Source organism: Gorilla gorilla, chromosome 2 (genome assembly GCF_029281585.2).
Source record: "Gorilla gorilla gorilla isolate KB3781 chromosome 2, NHGRI_mGorGor1-v2.1_pri, whole genome shotgun sequence".
Classification (NCBI taxonomy): domain Eukaryota; kingdom Metazoa; phylum Chordata; class Mammalia; order Primates; family Hominidae; genus Gorilla; species Gorilla gorilla.
Window position 1 is genome coordinate 204,368,755 of NC_086017.1, and position 17,124 is coordinate 204,385,878.

General features: G+C 40.4%; 1 protein-coding gene across 1 annotated transcript in view; it reads right to left on the reverse strand.

Annotated features, from left to right (window-relative positions):
• Window positions 1-17,124, reverse strand: part of ATP13A5 (ATPase 13A5) — a 102,621-nt gene that overhangs the window by 36,211 nt on the left and 49,286 nt on the right. Inside the window, exons 13-19 of the mRNA XM_004038219.5 lie at window positions 14,580-14,641; window positions 12,448-12,598; window positions 10,060-10,143; window positions 9,252-9,408; window positions 6,561-6,678; window positions 2,509-2,633; window positions 1,571-1,731 (exon numbers count right to left, since the gene is read on the reverse strand). Coding sequence (XP_004038267.5) covers window positions 1,571-1,731; window positions 2,509-2,633; window positions 6,561-6,678; window positions 9,252-9,408; window positions 10,060-10,143; window positions 12,448-12,598; window positions 14,580-14,641 — 858 coding nt within the window. The remainder of the gene's footprint in view (window positions 1-1,570; window positions 1,732-2,508; window positions 2,634-6,560; window positions 6,679-9,251; window positions 9,409-10,059; window positions 10,144-12,447; window positions 12,599-14,579; window positions 14,642-17,124) is intronic.

Here is a 17,124-nt window from a genome sequence, read left to right on the forward strand (position 1 = left end):
CTTCCATACTCTACATCCCACTGCAAGAGTAATCCTTTTCCGAAACCCTTTCCCTCCTTCCTTGCACCTGTCAAGGTGTTTCTCTGGCTTGGTTCTAGCCCTCCCTGGTTCCCAGTTAGGGAGAAAGCATCTGATGAATGCCTGTGCATTCATTATATCAATAATTAATCATGGTTTTTCATGCAACATTCCTCAGAGAGACTTCCATTTGTGTTTAGGACTCTAAATTCAAATATTGCAGGAGGTGAGAAAATTTTATTCATCAGATGACTTCATCTCAGGGAAAGCATTGTAGTTGAAAGAAAAAAAAATTGCTGTGCTGAATTGGGAGGCAAGATGACACACCCCTCCCTTTCTATCTCCAATTGCAAAATAACCAACAAAAGACATGTTCTAAAGCATCCCTCCTGAGACAAGGGCAGGAATTCCTTTTGCTTGCACTGGGAATGTGGGGAGAGGAAGTATGGTGGAGGGACCCAGAGAGGAGGAAGGCCTGAAACGGTGATACAACTTCTCCTGGTGGGGACTAAAATTTCAGCAGAGGCATTAAATTCATGAATGAGTAGTGTGAGTGGACTGTTAGTTAAAATTCACAAAGGACCCGGGTTACAGCATGCAGTGAAATTCAGGCAGCATGCACCGATGGAGAAGCAAGTAGGTTCACAAGGAATTAAGCACCAGAAATCTGCTGAGAGCAGAGGGAGAGCTGTCATCTTTCACAGCCCATGCAATTAGAGGTTGAGGCAAGTTAACCCACCTCTTCCCAGGGTAGGGGCAGGGCCATTCTGTATAGCTGTGCAGTTTGTGTGCTGCACAAAGACTCCTGACTGCACAAAGGCCCACTCTATACTTAACAATCTGAAAGGCTGGTCAGCCTGGAGGAAGGCAGCATTTTTGTAATTCATCACCTGTAGGGCCATATCTTTGAATTCACACAAAAGCATGGGTGTTACCTTTAGTGATGGAATGTAAGGCTACAGCCCATTGTCGTCATATGAAAAAGCTATTCTGTCACAAGAGCATAGGGAGCTTTCTATCTAGAGAAGCCCAGCCTCTGTTAGCTTCATGTCATAGGTATAGTACGATCTAAATGCCCACGGATCTGTGTGGAATCAAATAGGCCTAAGTCTGCTTTCCTGCTCTGCAACTCACCAGTTTTTGTATTGGGCAATCTTACTGCTCTGAGCCTCAGTTTTCTCATCTGTAAAAATTAATGGTTTGCCCAATTGCATAGGGTTATTTTAATGACCAAGTGGAAAATATGAGTATAAATCAGTAGTTCTCAGCCATGACTGCACACTGGAATTGCTGGGAAAAGCACCTGATGCCAGCTCCTACCCCAGGGGTTCTGATTTAATTGGTGCAGCCTGCACTGGAAGCTTAGAAACTCCCCCAGGTGATTTTCCTAGGCAACCAGAGCTGGCAGAAATGCTTTGCAAACTGTCAAACTCTGGACAGATGTGAAGGATTATTACTGAGATGACTCCTGGAGTTGAGAGAAGGCTGAGCAGTGCGAGGACTGTATTCCATCAGTCTAGGCCCACGGAGGGGCCTTCTAACATTTGCTCACTTTCTTCCCAGGTCCAGTCTCTTGGTTCTCCACCAGCTGCCAGGTCACAGAGGCAGGAACAAATTCTTCTGGTTCATTGGCTTCAACAATGATCACTTGGCTGCCTGGAGGGATCATTTCTGAATTCTTTGCAACAGTAATGGCCGTTTGAAGGTTATCACCTGGAAGACAAAGAAACTTTGCTTGCTGTATGTACAAACCTCCCCTCAGCAACAAGAACTGAGGTCTCCCTTTTCCACTCTGCTTGGTGTTCTTTGAGGGCATTTACTGCTTTCTGCCTTATTTTATCTTCCTCTCTGCTGTAGACTGCCCCTACTGGGCAAACACTATGTTCCCATCTCCCTCTCCATATTCTGCATCATATCCTGTCCATGTGTATTTCAAAACATGTGTGAATTAATAAAGAAATACTTAAGCATTTATGACCAATCCTCAGAAGACAGACAACTCTTAGTGGAGAATATAGCATGAGCTCAGCCTGATAGCTTAAACCATCCACGGGATCTGGAAACCAACTAAGCAAAGAACACACAGGGTCAGGCTGTGCTTGGGTTTGACGATCATACACCATGCCTGGCCCTACTGCCCTAGAGGACCATCAACCAGAGACTCAATCCTCTATGCAGAGGGATCACTGGGTTTCTTGATGAGAACACACCCATTCTTGCTCATTTACTGTGAGCCTTGAGGCACCGCACAGATCCTGGCTGGGAGGGGTAGTCATTAGACAAAGAGGATGAGATACGGTCCCTACCTTCAAAGCTTCTGGTCCTGTCGGGGCAGCTGCACATGTTTTTAGGTAAGGGACTACAGGGTAACAAATTCGACAACAGGACATTTTTCCCTGTCTCTGACACATGAACTCACTCAGCTCACACATCTTGTTCTTATGCCTAGGATACAATCAACTTGCCAGGCCCCTAGAAACAAATACATACCTGTAATCATCACAGTCCTGATACGGGCCTCACTCAGTTCCTTCAAGACCAGTTTGGTTTCTTTTTTCAAGCGATTCTCCATGATGAGAAGTCCCAGAAATGTTAACTCTGACTCCACTTTTTCTCTTTGTATTCAGGAGAAAATCAATATCAAAGTATATCTACGTAGGCTCCATAGTTCAATTTATTTCTTCTTTTAAAAATGTATAAGTTTTATTAATGCAATACAGGCACATTTTAAAAATCAAAATGAACTTAAAAGCTTATAATGAAAACCAGTAGTCTGTGTCTCCACACCACCTCACCCCTCTCCTTCCTAGAGGCAACCACTTCTAAATCTGTTTTTTCCAGTTTCCAACTTTATTTTTAAAAACAATGTGCTTATCTTCCAACTCTTCTGTTGGTTTTTAAATATGTTAATAAAATATACTTTATTTTTTAATTTCTCAGAGCTTTGTCTTTTTTGAGCTTGCAATCGTTTCAGTTTATTTGGCATTTATTAAGGGCATTCTGCATACATACAAGACACGATAGTAGTAGTTGAATACGGTGTCGTTCATCTTAGTCTCCCACCTGTCGCCTTGAATAATATTTACTGGCATCAGACAGGGCTCTGAACAGTTTTCAGAATTTGAAAGTGATGGCTTATAGTCCAACTGGGTTGCATTAGTTATGTAGGAACGTTCCTCTGAAATGGAATGATTCTTGGGTGGCTTTTTAAAAAGTAAATTTGGGGGCCAAGAACTCTTTTTTGATCTTTGTTCATTTTGCTGTGCACCGTGGTGTTAAGATTACAGGGAGATAGATCTGAACAATACGCATACAGCTGTGAAGCCATTACCATAATCCAGGTAATAAACATATCCATCACCTCAAAAAGTTTCCTTCTACCCTGTTTTGTGTGTGTGTGTGTGTGTGTGTGTGTTAAATTCACTTCTCTAGAATGTATTCATCTTGCATAACTGAAACTTTATATCCATTAACAACAACTTCCTATTTCCCCCTCCCCCTAGCCCTTGGTAATCACAATTCTAGTCTCTACTCTCTACTTCTATGAATATGTCTATTTCAGATGCTTCAGATAAGTAGGATCACACAGTATTAGGCCTTCTGTGACTGGTTTATTTCACTTAGCATGATGTCTTTCAGTTTCATTCATGTTGTCTCATATGGCAAGATTTTCTCCTTTTCTAAGGCTTAATAATATTCCATTATATGTACATATTACATTTTTAAAATCCATTCATCCAGTGATGAACATTTAGGTTGTTTCCATATCTTGACTATTATAAATAATGCTGCAATGAACATAAAGGTGAAGATACCTTTTTTTGAGATCCCAATGTCAGTTCTTTTGGATATATACTCAGAAGTGGGATTTTGGATCATTGGATCACATGGTGATCCAATGTTTTAAAAAATTAAAAACATTCTATTTTTAATTTTTTAAAGAACCTCCACATTGTTTTCCATAGCAGCTGTACCATTTTACAAAGGTTCTAATTTCGCTATATCCTTGTCAACACTTGTTTTCTTTTGTTTTTGTTTCAAATAGCCATCCTTACAGGTATGAGGTGGTATTTCATTGTGGTTTTGATTTGCATTTCCCTAATGACTAGTAAAGTTGAGCACTTTTTCATATATCTGTTGGTCATTTGTACGTCTTTGGAGAAATGTCTATTCAGGGCGTTTGTTCATTTTTAAATTGGATTATTTATTGATTTTTCCTATTGAATTGTGTCCTCTGTACATTTTGGATGTTAATGTCTTATCAGATATATGGTTTGCAGAGATTTTCTGCCATTTTATAGGTTGCTATTTCACTCTGTTATTTCCTTTGCTGTGCAAAGCTTTTTAGTTCAATATCCACCAGCAAAAGAATGAAATTGGACCCTTATCTTATACCATACGTAAAAATCAACTCAAAATGGAGTAAACACTTAAACATAAGACCTGAAACTGTGAAACTACTAGAGGAAAACATAGGGAGAAATCTTCTTGATATTGGTCTTGGCAATGATTTCATGGCTATGACACATAAAGCACAGGCAACAAAAGCACAGGCAACAAAAGCAAAAACAGGCAAATATTCTTTGTTTCTATTTTATGATGCTTCTTCTTGTTCACTATTTTAGGCACTTGGCTGCTTGTTACCCTACAACACTCCCAGCAGTGCTTGTGTCAAAGCCTTTGTACCCACCATTTCTATTCCCTGAAATGCTCTTCCTCTGGATATCTGCGTGTCTTTCTCTCTTATTTTATTAAATGTCTGTTAAAATGTTGCTCCTCTGAGGACTTTGCTGATTGCCTAAGCAAAATGACATTCTCTGTCTTTTTTAAAAAGTCCTCTTAACTTACTTTATATTTTCCCCCTCAGGTCATTTAAGAACCACTAGTGGGACAATATTTTACGGGTTTATTTTCTAATCTATTTCCCCAACTAGGATATATTCATGAGGACAAGGATTTTATTTTATTCACTTCCAAATAAATTCTCAATTCCTTGAGCGTCTGACATACAGTTAAGTTCAATACAGATTTGCTAAACTGGTGAAGGGGTGAGCCTTGATGGAGTATTTATCCTGCTGTTTTAGTTTGGGGTGACTTTTTACGTCATCTCAAAAAAACTTTTCTACTTCCCCATTATGACTCCAATTTTTAAGAAGTTTTAAATTTTTCTAGTTGGAAAACTTTGCTAAATAGAATTTGATTCTAAGAAAAACCAAAACCCTATCCTTTTACCCTGTTTGAAAATAGTAACTAAATTCTAAGAAGTATAATAAGTTCCTGATATTCCCCGAAAAAACCCGGAATGGTTGGAAATATAGCACATTTTATCTTCATTTTCTTATTTTGTTATATTTATAATGTCTGTCCCACTAGTGGCTCTTATATGAGAACAACACAGCTGCGTTCGTATGTGACAGCTGGATGATGGCTACACTCCATCACTAGCTACATAGATCTTTTCTTCACACATGTCCTTAACGTTGATTATTCAAATTTGTGTTTAGAAAATTACAAATCCTATGTGGTCTGGACCTTTATGTTTGCTCAAGAATAGCTAACACCTGGAATGTTAAATCTGAGAATGACATTCATATATTTCAAAATGAGCTCTGTGGTCCTGTTTCAAGTATTAAAATGTCATGGCTGAAGGCCTCCTTGGAGATCATCCAATTGCATATTTTATAGATGGTGAAACAAGCACAGAGTAAGGAAGGGACTGTGTTTACTAATTAACTTAGAGTCAATGGACTTAGGTTGCAAATAATAATGCTAAACCAAGGATATCACTATTTTACATGAAGGAGCTAGCTGTATATAAATTAGCATTTATCAGCAACACAAATCCAATGTAAGAAATAAATAGATTTTCTGCTATTCAGTTTTCCACAGTATTTTTTTACTCCTTTGTCATAGATAATTTGAAAATAGCCTTTAAAAACTGAAGAACGTTGAAATAAATAATAATTTATAAATTATCCTCTAATGAGGACAACTTATCCCTGTAATGTAATTAAGAATACTGAATTTTATTTCTCATAAGTAATTCAATTTGCCCTTGTTACCTTCACAGATACGAAGGAGATGTTGTAGTATTGAGCACTGAAAAAACCATGTCTAAAGTATTCTCAAAATCTTTCAAAGTGCCAGCTGTCTCCCTCTCTCAACCTCTCTGCATATGGGCCACCCAAATTGATTGGTCACATAATGCTCTGATGTTGAAGAAGCGTTGGTTGTTTTGATGGGATGAGAGCTGCGACTAAAGCTGACATAACATAGTGCCAAGCAGAGATAACATACTGGTATCTTGGAGTCAGAAGCTCTCAAGTACCATCCTTGTTCTGCCACCAACCAGCATTGTGACTTGAGCAAGTCGTCTCCAGTATCACCTACAATTGTCCATCTCTGAGTCAGGGGACTGTACAAGATTAATTCTCTGTCTCTGAGAGCCTTCCAGGTGATTAGAACTGTTCATCTGTTCATCTCCAGGACTCACACTTCATGCACACAGATCCTGCTCTAGTGCCAATTTCTGAGTTGCTTACCTGGCTAAGTGCTCCACTTCTGAAAGATTCCCCATCTTTAAAGTTTTGTGGGCAAGAGCAATGACACGGAAGCCTTGCACCGTGTAACTCCTCAGTTCCTGTGGGAAATTCTTGGGCACTGCCAGGGTAGAAGAAACAGGTAAGTGTAAGGTCATGTTGAAGGCTGGTCTAAGCAAGACTCCAGGACACAGCCATTGTACCTTGTCTTAACTTTCATTCCATAAAAGTGCTTTAATAGAAAACTTAGAGCTTCTCCTAAAGGCCACAAACAACTTCATCAGTGTGTTCTTATTATTCTGATGGAAAAAATGTCAAAGCCGTGCTGGTCATTTACTGCGTTATGGATGGAATGTGTCCCTCCAAAATTCATATGTTGAAGCCTAATCTCTAATGCAATAGTATTTGGAGGTGGGGCCTTCAGGAGGTAATTAGGTTATGAGGGTGGAGCCCTCGTGAATGAGATTGATGCCCTAAGAAAACACATCTCTCTCCACCATGTGAGGATACAGGAAGAAGGCAACCATCTGCAAACCAGAAAGAAAGCCCTCTCCGGGAGCCACGTTGGGCAACACCTCTATCCTGGCCTTTCCAGCCCCCAGAACTGTGAGGAATAAATTTCTGTTGTTCAAGCACGCGGTCTATGGTCTTTTGTTATAATAGCACAAGCTGACTCAGACAAACTGGGTGTCAAATGCACCAACTGGGTTCAGTAAGAACAGATCTCAGGACTGGGGTACTTGGATAAAATGAGAGAAACAGCTGATCTTCCAGATCAGGGGTCAAAAAAACAAAACTAGGATGCACAGGCTAAATCTGGTCTATAGCTTGTTTTTATAAATGAAATTTCACTGAAACACAGCCATGCCCATTTGATTGTTCATTGTCTGTGGCTGCTTTGAGGCTTCAGTGACAGTGTTGAGGAATTGAAATGGACGCCATGTGATTGGCAAATCCTAAAGTAAGAACTATCTTGATCTTTACAGAAAAGTTTGCCAACTCCTGCTTTAGGTGAAAGATGACACAATGCCAATATTTGTGTGTTTTAGCATGGCAGTCACAACTATGTTTATAAAATCTTTATGATTTATAATGTAACTGCAAGGGTATTAGAGGGAACCACAGAACAATGGGAGGTATAGTAGCTTAGGTGGCAAATCGACTTAAGTTCTATTCTCCCTTCCACTTCCATGTGGACCTTAGTCATGTTCAGTCTCCCTTCTGCACCTTAGTTTCTCATCCATAAAATGAGAAGTTCCAGATCTCTCTGTCTCCATTCATTTCAGACATTCTGTAATTCTAAAATATTCCTGGAGGTGGGAATCTAATTTCAAGAAAGTTCTTAGCTCTCTATTTCTAAAAATGGGGTACGGTGGTGGTGGAAATCACTGACGATAGTATTAGCGTAAGTCAAAGATTGGAAGTTGGGAAAACAGGAAGAACTGAAAGAGCTGCCAGGAAAACAAGTGCCAACCAAGTGACAGGCCCAAATCCTTACTGAGAGAGCAGGGACAATAGATACCAGTTTAAATGTCAAGAAGATGCTCAGTTGTACCCGTGTAGCTGAAACAAAACAAACACAGTATATGTTGTAATCAGTGAAGGACAGAGTTAATATGCTGAAGATCAAAGACAGAAGAAAAGGGGCTACTTCTACGGCTTTAAAAAAGACTCCCCATAGAGAAGTTAAAGGAGTTATTTGCCAAATCTAGAATTCTCTGCACAAGTTGATGGCCATCAGCAGTCATAAGGAGAGTCTATATGAAAATCGGAAGACAAAAGACCAATTTTATCCAAATGAACTCATTTGAATGCAACAACATTCTTATAAATCTGGCTGCCGCTTAAAGAGTGCATATGTTTATAAGACTAAAAAGCAATACAAATCAGCTCAAAGTCTGGCCCAGAAAGATGACATTGCTGTGAAAATGATAAATTATCTTGCTCTAATACCATTGAATTTACTCTGATCACTTTTATTTCTGTTCTATATTCTTCTATATTCTCCTCCCATCGATCTGATTCTGACAGAGCAGCCATGTCTGCAGAACTTACCTAGCATCCAGACTTCTCCATTTCCCTCATTCACACCTCCCCTAGTTCTCTGACCCTCAGTAGCTCCCTATTCTGGCTCCTGATGCAAGCTTCACATCTTGTCTCCTTCCCAGATGCCCCACTGTGGTTGTACTTTTCTTACTGCACCCACAGCCAGATATTTAGTCGCTGCCTCCCTGCCTTGAAATTATCACCCCTGCTTCTTAGGATCTACTGGGCCTACTTTGCACCTACCCAGGAAACAAGCAGCTCCACGTTCATTGATTGTGAAGCTTTCTGTGTTTGTTGGCTTTATGTATTTGGTCTCGGCTGGCCGCGGTGGCTCACAACTATAATCCCAGCACTTTTGGAGGCTGAGGCAGGTGGATCACTTGAGGCCAGGAGGTTGAGACCAGCCTGGCCTACATGGTGAAACCCCGTCTCTACTAAAAATACTAAAATTAGCCGGGTGTGGTGGCATGCTCCTGTAATCCCAGCTACTTGGGAGGCTGAGGCAGGGGAATCACTTGAACTTGGGAGGTGGAGGCTACAGTGAGCTGAGATCGTGCCACTGCACTCCAGCCTTGGGGACAGAGCAAGATTCTGTCTCAAAGAAAAAACAAAAGTATTTTACTTCTTGAAAGAGAAAAGTGTTAGTACCTGTTTCAGATCTGCAGAACCTGGCCACCATTTCTGGGGCACCCTTCATGTAGGCATGGAAATGATTCTCCCCAGCTAGCTGAGCGACCACGGACATCCTCTGCAGGCTCGAGGAAAATGGAAACTGGCGCAAGGTGATGATGGCTTCCACTGGACTCTGCAAGCCCATCAACAACAGGGAGCTTAACAAGCTGCTAAGTGATATTTCCAAATGCATACCAACAAAAGGGCTTTACTGTGCAACGAGCCCAGAGACATCTTGATGTAGTATATTTGTCACAACACTGATTTTGTGTGTGTGTGTGGCTGCCTTAAAGTGACTCCCTCAACAAGTTGTCTGGACTGCAAGGACCTTCCCCTGGAGAAATCCTAATCACCTTCCAGGCCAAGCTCACAGATCATCTCCTCTGCGGTGCTTTTATCTCCCAGAAACAGTATTCACTCCCATGTCAGGACTCTTGAAACTCTTTCTTCAGCCTTGATTATAGCATTTGGCACATTGTGTTGCACTTATTTGCACCTATATTGATTTTTCTACGAGTCCACCTGTTCCTCCAACCCAGAGCCAAGTGTGTCTTGTTTTGAAGCCTCTTTATCTGCTAGCACCCAGCACAATGCCCTAGCGTACACAGGTAGTGTTTGTTGAATAAATTAATAGATAAATTCAGAAATGAAAGAAACAGCAAACCAACCATGGAAACTGTTAGGATAAGGCAAAATAATAGGACTATAAAAATATGTGAAAGTCAGAAATGTTTTACCAGTTTTATGGGGAAAGAGCTATGTGATGTAAAGAAGGAAATCATACCTTACTGGCTTTTGGTCCTGGTTTTATGATGTTTGAAACTGACGTCCCAAATTTGCGGGAGTCTACGTTGCAATCTTCCATTTTCTGTTATAAAATGAAAACATTCATAAGATTCTTTGAATAAAAATATTAAGAAAGAAATATCTCTTATTTGCACAATACTTTAATCTTTTCAAAGCCATTTTTACATATTTTCTCTTCCAGGCCAATTATCTTAATACTGTCATTGTCAAATTTCTGTTGTATCGATTTCTATTAGGGGCTTTATTGTAGAATGTCAAAAGCCAAAAATATTGTGAATTCATTTTAAGAAGTAATTGATGGAAGAAGTGCTAGCTACAGGTCCGTGGATCTTTCTAAATGATTACATCTAGTAATTGGAGGAGGGATTAAGTGGAGATGTAGTCTCCAACATTGCCGAGCACCATAGCTCTCAGATGAGTTAGGATTGAGTCCTGAGATAAACATGGCACTAGTTCTTCATACTATACCTATGCTACTAGCCTAATTGAGTTAACTAGGGAGTTGGTATGTCAGCTGCTAGCAAATTAGAAAGCCTGTTTGAAAATGACTTGTATTCTTTGGATATTACAACAGAAGTTAATACCCCTGAGAAGCCAATATTAACCAATATTAAAATATGGGAAAGACAGTCATATATATAAATAGTAGAGGTCAGAAAACAGGAGATAGTATCTGGTTTCCACTCTGCCACTTACCTGTTTAATCTTGGGGACACCACTTTATTTCTGTAGATCTCAATTTCTTCTGAAAAATATTCTGACATCCCTTCAAATGCTAAAATTCTTGACAGTCTAAAAGGACAGTTTCCCTCCTCTGTATGTGGAGTGGAAGGTTCCCAGTTACCAAAAGATACTCAAGACAGCTTCTGACACAGCTCTAAACTCAGTGAAAAATCGTGCATTTTTATGCTTTGTTTGGGATGGATACAACTATTCTTACAGATGGTTCTTACAGAGCTAATACTAAAGATTTATATTCCCAAACAAGTATGTTATTTGTAAAGACAGACCAGCCTTCCTATAATGGAGAGGGGGATGTAGTTAGGGCCAGGACCAAAGCCAGATATAAAATGACCCTGCACAACTCATCACCGTGTCAATCCCAATGATTCTGTTAAGGACACTGCTTATAGTAAATACACTGATTCCTCTCCATTGAGATCCAGAGAATTGGTCACTATGTCAAATGTTTTTCCACAGCAAATGCTCTATTTTAACTTGCTGGTATCAGAAGTTTCCCTTTTTACCAGGTTTCCTCTTTCATTGATTTGCCCTCTAGAAGCTAAAATTTCCCTATTATACATCTTTGTATTAACTTCTCTGTTAGGTGTGCTTTGTTTCCCTGCAATCATTTGTTCCCCTGCAATCATTTGTTCCCATTCTTTTGCAGCTATGTTTAACTGCTGTACTGTATTTTGTACATCATTGTACATAGCTTTAGGATGTTCTTTGGAGGCAGCAGGATGTAATTAACTAACCAGTTAATGAGTGAACACCCTCTACTTGTTTGGCTCTTCATTGTGCTCAAAGCCCCTTTAGATTCATAGTCTCAGTGCTCACAAGTCTGTGAATGAGGCATTATTACCCCAAACGTACAGATGAGGTCACAGACTCAGTCCTGGCTCTGGCTTTGTGATCACACAGGTGGAGAGTGGTGAAATGCAGAGGGTTTTCCACTATGGCAGCCTTCAGGATGGGTTTATATCCTTCCGTTTTCATTCACACTCAGCTCAGGAGATTGAACCAGTTGGAATGCAGTCCTCCAGTTTGGTGTCTAGACTTATGCTTTACAATACACAGTCGCCACCAGCCACTTGTGGCTATTTAAATTGAAACTATTTAAAATTAAATCAGATTAAACATTCAGTTTCTCAGTTGCAGAGCCACATTTCAAGCGCTGAGTAGCCACATATGGCTCGTGGCTGCTCTACCAGAGAACACAGCTTTTGACTACTGTTTCTCTGATAGTGTTTTGGAAAACACTGATGTTTTGGAGAACATGCTGGGTTATGGGTGTCAGTAAGGTTTTTGAGGTCAGATAGGTTCAGTAAATGCTGCATTTCATATTCCCTCTTGAATATTCACAAAACACCACAGTATATTAAAGAAATCAGGCAGTCAAGAAATGAGTTTAACTTTGTTTAAACAACAGTTCCCATGTTTGTTGAATAATGGACGCCTATTTCATGCAGCAACCATTAACAGAGTTCTTTGGGGCACAGGTTGGGAAGTTCTGGTAGTGTTACACGCTCATACATACACTATTATGAACCTTCTCCGTGTTTTAACAAAAATTAGAAAAGCTTCAGCACTCCCAGTAAAGATTTCCTCAGATTCTCATCTTTCCATTAAACTATCACCTTACCCAGGCAGTGCCCTCAAACATTTTGAGGTCCAGAGGGTCTCCCTGGATGGTCCCATGGAGAAGGATGAGAGAGTGGCAGCTGGCCATGGCCGCACACAGTGGGCCCCATGGCACAGCCTGGCCCGAGGCAAAGCTGTGGGCTTCCTGGAAGCTGGTAGAGAAGGTAATGTTAAAGTCTTTGATAAAATCATTTTGCACATTCTGTCCCTTAAATCTTACTAAAATGGAGCTCCAAACACCTAACGTTCATGCTCAGAACCTTCCCATGGCTCCCTATGCTCCAAATGATAAAGTCCAAACCCCTTAGCCTGGTATTCAAAGTCCTGTCCACTTCGGATCTACCTTACCTTACAGTGTCCACTCCTACTAATGTCCTTTATGCCCTGTACTCTAGATCCACATTAAACTTCTTGCTATTGCTATGCTTGTCCAGAGACTTCTCTGCCCTTGAGCCCCTGCCCACTTGGTTTCTTTATTTTTTAAACAGGGTGTTTTGCCTACAGAGTTATCTTTATATAAACATTTCTTTGAGTTGGATATGAATTTTGTTCTCAACAGAATTTGCCACTGGCCAATCAATAACATAGTTTCAGAGGCTTTGGATAGAATTGGAGGGACTTTTTTCATATTACTTGAAGCCAGCCCACATAATGGCAGCATTGTGGGAAGGCACTGAACAGGCAGCTGGGAGTCATACCTGCAAACTCTGCAGAGCTGTCTGCAGAAAGCCACACAGCCTAGGCAAGAAGTCTCTAGGGCTACTTAGGGAGCAGGAAATTAGGGATAGGAAAGAAGGCTGCATGGATGCGGAAGCGTTTTTCACGACTCAGCCCTTTAGAGTTTGCCCCTACTTCCTGAAGCACCCTGGACATCCCACCTCTAAAGCCTGTTTTTCTCTTTGATAATACAAACTGGTATCTTGTACCTTCCTCTCTTCCCACCTTACAGCTGAATAGTGATTGTGTCTAGTTGTTTCTAGTCTCCGAAAACCTTCAGAGTACCAGAGACAAGGGAGGAAGATGGAGGGGTGGAAACTGTGGACATCTTTTTTCCCTTTCACTGCTCTGGCCAATAGATTCCTTGCCTGTCTGGACGAAGGGCTGGCTGGGACATCTGAGCACCAGGAGCAGAGACACATCAGTAGGGTTAAAGCTCAGGTGTTCCTTGTCACCCAGTCCAGGGTATCTTCTGCAACATCACACTGCTTGTCTGCTGTTACCTTGTGCCATGCTTTACCTGGCCCCTTCGTCATCTTGGGAGTCCCCTGCAAAGTGTCTTCTGTCACTGACAGCAGCCTCAGCCACTGTTGGCACCAAAATAGGGTACTCAGAGCTTAAGAGCAGAGGCCATCACCGCTCAAATTGAGAAGGCAAGTCTTAGCCCATAGGGAAGGAGCTAGAAGCCACAGGGAGATACCATGAGGAGATTCACCCTCCGGGGGCCCTCTTTCCCTTCTGTAGCTCTTTCTGGAGTAGACATCTATGTGATTGTCCTCTCCTCTCCCTAGTGCCAGCTTTTAGCCCACAGCTGTAAAAATTCTAGCCGCACGTCCCTCAAAACCTATCTGAAGTGCCATCTCCTTCAGGTGGCTTTCTTTGATTCACTAAATTTCAAAATTAATTTGTCTTTACCCACCATGTAATTATATAAAAGTCAGGACTTTATGTTATATCAAATAATCTCCATTTCTTCTTCTCCATTCTGACATTTCTGCCTTAATAGTAACAATTTTCATGGCCTGTGTTGTACATCAAAGGTGGATGTATTTGCACCTTTTTATCCCGCTAAACTGTGAAACACCACCTGCCTGCACTAGCCACCCAGGAAGCTTTGTAGTTTTTAATTAAGCATGGTCTTCATTTCACTCTTTTTTCTATGTTTTATTCATTTAGTTCCTTAATTATCCACCTCATCCTACTCTATTTTGCATGGAGATTTTGAAGACCTACTTTTCCTTTCTCATTCTGAAATTAGAATTCATTTAAGCAAGTTAGAATAATTAGGAACTAGTTCCAGCCAACTATTGTATATATTTTATGTGACATTCATCCCTTAACACCCAAAAGATGGATTCGAGTATCATCCAGGTAACTCCACCAAACACACCTTCCATTTTCACATAAGAGGCCTACCAGTTGTCAGCAGTAGGGACAGTCCCCCAGAGGTCCAGCCCATCTTCAGTGAGAGTGCCAGTCTGCATAAAAATTAAAAGCAATATTAGCATAAGATGTAAAGCTTTTAATTATATAGTAATTTAAACAAAACCCAAGCTTCTAAGATATTATAGTAGATCCAGTAGTCTAAATACCTTGTTTATAAGTACCAAATTTTAAATCAGAGAGGAGTACTCACAAGAAAAATTAAGCAGGTGATACATGATCCCCAAAAGACCATGTCGATAATTAGGTGATTTCAGTTACTAATGATGAAGAAAAAATGAAAGTGTTTTGTTTTGGTTTGGTTTGTGTATTGCTATGACCGTTGCTGTTGTTAATCAGGAGAGGTTCAGGACAAGAACCAGCTCGAGTCTGACTTAGTTGTCACCTGCTATCTCGCTGAAGCAGAGCTCATTTTTTTCTCTTCATTTTCAAGACTGTTCAGTTCACAGTTTGCCATCTGGTTCACAGTAATTTTCTAAAAATATGGGTGACACAGTGACTGTCCAGATTGACAATGAAATGTTGATAAAGGGCTTTGAGACTACAGAGAGAAAGTAAATGCTAATAATAAATATTAATTAATGCCCATAAGTGGATTTTATTGTTAGATCAAGGGAAAAATAGTTCAGAGATTTGATTCACCATACTATGGGAGAGTATTTGTTAGATAATGTAACAGAGAAAGAAAAATGGAGCCGAATACTATCACAGCACTTTTAATTTCCTCATTGCTTCACAGGTGTTGATGAATTACAGACTGGTGTCTTGATGCAGTAGGCTAACAGTTTTAGGCCTGCTTAACACCCTGAGTAAGTGAGTTGGCTACAGCTGCTTCAGCACTGCTAGGGCCCACCAGAGCTTTACCAAGCATGGCAGAATACCCTGTTTCAACACTAAGATCCAAGTCTCTGACACTACTTTTCAAGGCTATCTCTATAGAAGTCACTGAATTTTCTAGTTTTCTATAAAATGGCAACCTCCGTCATTATAGCACATCCATTAGCATAATGCTTTACAGGAAAGTGTTTACAATGCTTTCCATTTCACAACTGAGTTAACAGGGTGGAGGCAGGTTAGAGGTGAAATGAGGAGCCTAATGTCATAGTGGCCTGTAGGTTGGAGAGGCAGAACCAGAATCCAGCCCTTCTGGAGTCTTCCACCAAACTAGAAAATGTTAAGTGAATCATACAGGGTATGTGGAAAGACAAAGCTCTTTCTGGGTTTCTAGATTAAATAATTAAGAAAACTTTGTTTCATTCCTTTATTTGAACTTCACAAAGAAGGCGCTAACACACAAGTGAATTATTTCTTAAACAACAACTTTTTGAAAAAGAGCTATTTGTTTCATTTCTCTCCTGCATTTTATAAAGGACTCCACCATGTTCGGTTTCCAAATCCCCTCAAGTTGTTGCATTTCAAGAAGAGTTTGCAACTTAATTCAAACTGATATGTTTTCAAACATCAATATTTTGAACATGAAAACAGAGATGATACTGCAGCAAAACAGAAATCAGATTATGTTATCTCTCTATGAAAATGACCCCTAAACAATAAAACTAACCATAAATGGAGAAAACTAAATTATAGTTGAGGTTCTAAGGGGAATAAGATAGAAAGAGAAAACCTCTTAGCATAAATACAAGCCCAGGCTTGGGCTGAATTGAATAAAAAGAAAGAACTTGTCTTACAGAAGTTATAACAAACCAATAGAAAATAGAAATATATATGAGAACAAATGGACTCAGAAACCCAGTGACAGATATCTCCGAAACTGGAAATAACACTAGATAAAAATTCAATTAATGGCAGAGTGCTTTATTCCAACATGATGGTGATAGAATTTTATAATGTGAAAGCTGGAAAGAAACTCAGAGACGATTGTGGTTGAATCTGCTTTTCTTAAAAAGTCACACAGAGTTGGGCCGGGCACGGTGACTCACGCCTGTAATCCCAGCACTTTGGGAGGCCGAGGAGGGTGGATCACGAGGTCAAGAGATCAAGACCATCCTGGCCAACATGTTGAAACCCCGTTTCTACTAAAAATACAAAAATCAGCTGGGCATGGTGGTGCACGCCTGTAATCCCAGCTACTTGGGAGGCTGAGGAGAATCACTTGAACCCAGGATGCGGAGGCTGTAGTGAGCTGAGATTGCACCACTGCACTCCAGCCTGGTGACAGAGCGAGGCTCCTTCTCAAAAGAAAAAAAAAAAAGGTCACACAAAGACTTAGTACCAAATTCTGGGTCAGATTTCTCATTTTGCCAAATTTCAATCAAGAGTTTTTTGCACTGTCACGTGTCATCATGCCCTGCAGAGTTTGACCAAGGACACCTAAAAGCAGCCTCACAGACAGCCTGGCAGGTGAGGACATGAGGATGTGGAGGGAGAGGTTTTATACAGGAAATAAAATGAACAGCCTCGGGAAAAATTAATTTTAGAAACAGTTGAATATGTAATGAACATATTTCATAAGTCTCCCTCTTATATTCCAGACACCAGTGAGGCTCATGAGGAAGTA